The 6816-nt window shown below is 40.1% G+C and overlaps 1 protein-coding gene across 1 annotated transcript; it reads right to left on the bottom strand.

Annotated features, from left to right (window-relative positions):
* Positions 1 to 1196: 1196 nt before the first annotated feature.
* LOC107275666 (wall-associated receptor kinase 1) lies at positions 1197 to 6816 on the bottom strand. The gene is made up of 4 exons (XM_015760580.3): positions 6102 to 6816; positions 3200 to 3462; positions 2636 to 2827; positions 1197 to 2522 (listed from the first exon to the last, which is right to left on the bottom strand). Exons 1-4 carry the CDS (start codon positions 6791 to 6793, stop codon positions 1465 to 1467), a joined length of 2205 nt encoding a protein of 734 aa, XP_015616066.2. The 5' UTR covers positions 6794 to 6816; the 3' UTR covers positions 1197 to 1464.

Genomic DNA, 6816 nt, shown 5'->3' with positions numbered 1-6816 from the left:
TAAGTGTAGCCATAAGTTTTCGTGTCCAACTTTAAACATTTGTCTTATTTAATTTTTTTAAAAAAATTAGAAAAATAAGTTACGCATAAGATACTATTTATGTTTTATCATCTAACAAAAAAAAATATTAATCATAAAAAAATTCTAATAAGACGGATAATCAAAGTTGGACACAGAAACTTATGGTTGCGATTAAAACGGGATGGAGGGAGTATTAAGTAGCGGTGGGCGTATGGTTTTTATCGTTTAATCGGTTCGGTTTAAATGGGTAGCTTCATGAAAGATTTTTCTGTTATATGGAAAAACCGAATAATGTGTGATAGAAAAAAAATCAAAATGCACTTCACAGCACCAACTGATAAAAAATGTGTTCACACATTTAGTAGCTGATATTCACATCCACACTCACACATAGACATTCACATTCAAAATTATAAGATAATTTTTTCTACAGGATACTGCGACTTCTTGGTTTTAGCTGACACCTATAATAATTATAGGTACCTTTTAAAAAAAATCGATATCACAATAACTAAGCCGAGCCGCACGGGGGAGGGAGAGATATTTTTAGCCGCACCCTTTCTTTCTCCCCTACATTACCTTCTCGCTCTTGCTCTCATCTCTCTCTCTCGGCAGCCCGCCCTAGGCAGTGTGGCGGCGCCCCTCGACAGCACCGGATCCAGCGGCGAGCGGCGGTGTTTTCCCCTTGGCAGCGCGGATCCGGCAGTGGGGCAACCAACTGGAGGTGGAACAGTGTCGGTTGCTAGCGGATCCACCTCTTCCCATCCTTATTATGATTCCTTATTATTGTTGTTTGTTCATGTTTGATCGTCTTGGATTTGATATAGATGTGTTGTTTTTCTAGGGATTATTGATTACAGTTCATGTCTTCATGGATTTGAGGTGTCATTTTGAGATTTATGTATCATTTGGGATCTGCTTGATGGCTCAATGCATCGATTGGCTCGATGCTTCAAGCTATTTTTTTTGGCTCGTGCGCGTCTCAAAGGTTCAGGTTCTTGAAACTGGGATCATCAATGCCGTCTTCATGGTACCAGTTGGGAAAACCGGCACCTATGAGGGTTTTTCAACCGGCAACGATGGCGTTTTCTGTAGTAGTGGTTATATATACATTGTAAAAGCTACCTTAAGAACATTTCGTATCCGAGAACACATAAATTTAGTTGCAGAACTAACAACCAAATTTCTTTCTTTTCCAACATAAAATTAATTGTGTTACATAATGATACCACAGCTACGTACACGGTAATGGATGAATTAGTACAAGAAACACAAAAGTACCACAACACTGTAAGCATAAAAATATATAATCACACACGGTGTAGTAGTGTATGTACTCGCATGTAGATCACACCAACTTGGCATTCGCTATGGAGACTCAAAAAGTAAAATAAACACTAAGAACAAGCATGAAACCATGCATATCAGCAGCCACCTAAGAGCTTAACGATCAGGCTTCCCTTCACCGTCTACACGAGTTGGATATGTGTTGTGAGTTTTTGCGCTTTCTCTCAACTTCTTAAGATCCTCCAGTACCTCTGCCATGGTTGGCCTCTCATCGACGTTGTTTCTTAGGCATTGAACCGCGATGTCTGCCATCTTGTCGAGGCACTCCAAGCAGTGAGGTTGGGCATCGTCAGACAACAAATCCTGATCATACATCTTTCTCCTCATGTCATCATCCTTGTAATGTTTATCAAATTGTACCCGGAGGCTTGTCCCATCGTACTTGGCCTTCCTCCGGGTGATGAGCTCTAGGAGCACAACACCGAAGCTATAGACGTCGCTCTTATCCGTGAAATCTCCTGTGCTCGTGTACACGGGGTCGATGTAGTTCAAATCCCCAAAGACGGACCACTTGTTGTACTTCGCGACAGACATGAGCTTGGATGCCCCAAAATCAGATACCTTGGGCTCCATGTTGTCGCCAATAAGAATGTTAGCGGACTTGACATCACCATGAACGATGCTGTTGTGGCCAATGTTGGAGTGCATGTACGCCAGAGCTTCTGCACTGCCAACGGCGATGTCTAAGCGAGCCAATAGAGGGATATGCATATTCCGGCCAGCACCGTGGAGCACAGTATGGAGGCTTCCATTGGGGATGAACTCCAAGACCAACCTAGGGACATCCGTCTCTAGGCAACACCCAACGAGGCGGAGAAGATTGTCGTGCTGGATAGAGGACTGGCTGGTTATCTCTCGTACCACGTCATCTCTGCTGCGTTCCTCGTCTCGTGGGTTGAAGCGCTTCACAGCAACCTCTTGCTTCTCGTCGGTGATCCCTTTGTATACCCCGCCGAAGCAACCGTTTCCAAGCATATTGCTGTAGTTTGTGGTCATCTTATTCAGCTCATCTTCGCTGTAGATTTTGATGTTCAATACATTCCGTAGTATGTTGCCACCATTTTTGTCGAATAATCCTTTCCGTTGCCGCCTCTTACGCTCCCTGCGAATGTATAGCAGCAGGGCTGCCAGAAAAGCACTGGCCAAAAGTGTTGCTGCAAATTATATAAGACATTAATTAATTAAGCGAATCAAATTCATTATTAATTAGTGGTAGATCAAAATACATATGGTACTTTCTCTTCAAGTAAAGTGCATGCTTGCTAACCTACTGCCGCAACTGCAGTCCAGGGAATTATGGCCCGGCATCCCTTGTCGAGTTTACCATCCCCTCTATGCCAAAACCGGCATTTGCATTTGTAATCACCCTCTGTGTCATGGCACTTGCTACCACTGTAACAAGGATAGAGTTTCTCGTATTTGGCAGGCTCTGCTCTTCTAAGATCACATTCATTGATATCTGCACATATATTGGTGACAGAAACGAGAAATTGCTCTAAGCCCTCTCGAACGCATGCCCTGATCATGTTATGCATATGGTTTCACATGGTCGTAGAGTAATTCGAAGATAATATTTGATTTGGATTATTGTGTTAAATATGTATAAAAACATGCAGTCTAATTCAATTTACAGATATATAGAACAAAAGACCCAGAAAATGTGCAACCACACGTTCGTAGTTAGATTTGTTGTTATTTTCTTCTTGTATAGCTCGGATTTGACGATGCATATATATCTCTGAGTAGAATAACACAATGGTCTATACTATTTATTATTTTGGAACTTTTTAATAACTGCATGCTGAAGAAACAAAAAATTGTAGTAACTAACTTGTGCATCCGTCAGCGCCAGTGGCATAGGGATTCCCGGCGTATCCCGGGGAGCATTTGCAGAGGTATCCCACTCCATTACTGGTGTTGACACAGTTGCTGTTGGCGCTGACACAGGCAGGAGCTAGCCCTGTAATTGATGAGCACGATCCATTGTTCCTGATTGCCCAATTAAGCACCGTGGGGACACTTTTATCCCAAGTACTGTTGGTGATGAAGTCCTTGCTGCCGACAGGACCGAAATCTTGCCGGCTGAAATTGTACCTATATATTAAGTACGTATGTCAGTACTAGCTAAGCTCACTGCCCATATCAAAATGTTCAGATTTATTGTATTAAAAAATTAATATCACATCATATCGTAGGTTGATTTTAATTTTATGAGACAGAGGAGTAAGTTGTTGATTAGGCCGCACAAACTAATCAGAGATGTGCATTATTATATTCTTTTTTCTTAAAGAAACAGATTCCAAGGATCAAATACAAAGGCGGTATATTAATTCTACAGCTAAATTAAGTTCAACATAACTAGTTATGTGTTTTTGAGACTATATATATATGCTGTTGGTAGCTAAAATGCATTTTCACTACGTGAGTATAGATTTTCTAGGCTCGCGTGTACCGGTGTAGTTATCCCTGTTTTGACATACTAGCATTTTTTCCCTATGTTGGAACAGAATTTATTAAAAGTTATCATATTGCTATCACGTTCTACTTATCACATCTCTTAATTTCTACATACTATCTTTTAGTTGGCAGGTGGGCTCTATAGACTCGCGCTCTTGAACACCCACCCACCCCCTCCTGGAAAAAAAACCACCACATGAACAATAATAAAGCACCATCACTTTTTGAAGCGGTATAGATACATTTTAGTGAAACAAAAACTATAAATCATTTAAAACCAATTGAAGAAAATAAAATTTATATCTCTAAACATGCACAAAGATTTATATGTAGGCTGATGTAAAAAAAAGAAACATATCAAAAGAAATTTCGGTAATTTTTTTATGTTAGAGGTTGGAAAGGTATCCCCTCTTTTTTCCTTGTATATAGTTTCTGTGAAACACAAATGCATACATGTCTTATTTTTGGCTTGTTACTTTGTAAAGGGGAGAAGGGTTAATGCAAAATATAAATACACTGTAACCATGTGATAGGTAATTATTATGTACACATTCACGGACAACTAGATACTTAAGCTCATAACTAAATATTGCACCGGAGTTAAATCTAGTATTAGTCTTTACAAACATATATAAATGGAACCTACATAGATTATATCATCATACCACTCTTTTCAAATATACGTAACTAAATCAGCTATGCAATATTTTAAAATAAAGTTTACACCCATTGAGTTAATAATGTTTGATATTTTTCACTTAAGTTGGTGCACATATTATTTTTAAATAACACACTGCAAGTTCATACCATTATTTTGTACCCTTTAAATTAAAAACTTAAGATCTATATTGAATAATTTACACTTAAAATTTTATTTTTTAAAAAAAATAGACTTTTTTTAGAAAAAAATGAACATCAATTTCCATTTAAACTGGTGATATTTAGACCATCAAATATATATTTCTGTTAAAAAAAAGGCTGCGAAGACCTCTCTATGACCCTCTACACAACACACATGTGTGCCTTTTATTTCCTCACGCACATCGTCAAAGTGTTGTACCTGAGGCAACTAATGTGATTTGAAGGTGACCATAATTGTCGTAGTGTTGCCGCTTTGCCAAGGTGAAGACATGTCCAATTATTTATGGATAACGATTGGTTTTCTTAATAACATGGACATAAGTTGAAGGTCTGATGCAGAGCGAGAAGAATCAAGCACCATAGTTTAAGTTTTTGCAACACGCAGCTCCATGTGAGCTGAAACAAATGGTTGATTACCTAATTATAATTATAATGTAGTGTGGCAGGTCGTATTTAGATGTTCTACTAAATATTCATGAGGGTGAAATAAATTATCATGTCATGATTGCGAGCACAATATTAATCAATATCAATATATGTCTTACTAGGACGAGGATGGTACAAGGGAGTCTAAGGCGTTGTTTTCTTTCTTATCCTATATTTTAGGTTTTTATTTGCACGCTTCCCAACTTGGTAGAAGTTAATTCATTCCTTATACTCTTGGAATATATATGCTCTGGAGGAAAACATTTTGGATGAGATAGGAGCAACGTGATATTGCCCCGTATGTAAACTAAGTTAGTAGACAAAATTAGATTGAATATGGTCTATACGATTATCATAAGAATATGAGTGAGTGGGGGATACCACCGAGCAATGAACGGACAAAGAATAATGACAAATAGCTTCCACTTATATAAAACTTATGGCATGATGTATCATGCTGGGCAAAGAGAGTTTTTATTTGATTATGAGCAGTGACAAAGACACCAGTAAGAAGTAGAATATGTGCTTATTTGACATGAAGGAAACCAATTAGGTGAACCAATTTTTGTTCAAGTAGTCATGATATTTTTACTAGATTTCATTAATTAATTCTGGTGGTGTAAATAATATTGGACTTATTGATTATAATTTAGCTAGCTGTAGTTTATTACTTACTTGATGCAAAAGCAATTCAAAAATTGTATTAAATTAATCTATCTTTTATTGGAAAAATTGATAAATGGTTTTGAGATATGTTAAGAAAAATATAACATATATATATATATATATATGAATTATTTTAAAAGGACATTGTCCGATCTTTAGTTTACCCTTAATCGACGAGACATAACTAAACAAATTATAATCTTATTATGTTTCAACAATACATACGCCCACGCATGCGTGTGGGCCACCTTACTAGTTAATTTTATCAGTATTTTTAGAGGAATAATTAAATAAGGCGCGGAGCTGCGTAATTACGTACGTACCAGTCTTTCTGGGCCACGAAGGCGTAGCTACAAGGGGTGCCGATGGGCGTAAAGTTGAGGAAGCCCTGGTCGTTCCACGAAATATGTAAGGTGGTAAGGTTGGGCGGGATGGAGGGAACCTGGCAGCAACCCAGCCCCGTGCATGGCTCGCCGTTTTGGGCAGCAGCCTCCACGCTCCCACACGTCGTGATGCAGCCGGTCGAGTAGCTCCCGTTGTTCCTGCCATCTAGGAACGCCACCGTGTTGCAGCCGATGGCCGTGAACTCGTTGCTCTGGGCGAGCAAGAACGGAGCTGTGAGCTCCAAGGAGGCGCCGAAGCCGGGGGCGCTGGTGGATGATGAGTTGTAGCACTGGTCGGCCACGGGAGTGTACACGCGCATCTCCCCCGCCTCCACCGAGATTTCCTTGATCTCTATGTTCCCCGTGTGCGGTCTGGGAGGGCTAAAGCTTTCGTTGCAGACGACGTCGAAGCTCTCCCAGGCGCAGTGGTCGCCGATGCCGAACGGCAAGGGGATGTCCACGTCGCCGCACTTGCTCGGGCACCCCGCCACCGTAGTCAGTGCTGCGTCTGCCGCAGCAGGGGCATGGAGAAGCCACAGCAGCAATACTACTCGTTGCGTGGATAGTATTGCGAGCTGCATAACGTTTTTAGCCATGTAGGAGTACTGTACTGCGTGTGGTGTGCAGTACATTTCTTCTAGTGTAGTAGGTGTGA

Source organism: Oryza sativa, chromosome 11 (genome assembly GCF_034140825.1).
Source record: "Oryza sativa Japonica Group chromosome 11, ASM3414082v1".
NCBI lineage: Eukaryota > Viridiplantae > Streptophyta > Magnoliopsida > Poales > Poaceae > Oryza > Oryza sativa.
The sequence above is the reverse complement of the archived record's forward strand: the minus strand, read 5'-3'. Positions and strand labels throughout refer to the sequence as shown.

Excerpts from the sequence above, each read along its gene's own strand:
- LOC107275666 (XM_015760580.3), bottom strand. The coding sequence starts at position 6,793 with ATGTACTGCACACCACACGCAGTACAGTACTCCTACATGGCTAAAAAC. Across the intron at positions 3,463-6,101 it reads TTCGTGGCCCAGAAAGACTG|GTACAATTTCAGCCGGCAAG; the intron begins GTACGTACGTAA and ends CTTAATATATAG. Across the intron at positions 2,828-3,199 it reads TGGCGCTGACGGATGCACAA|ATATCAATGAATGTGATCTT; the intron begins GTTAGTTACTAC and ends ATATATGTGCAG.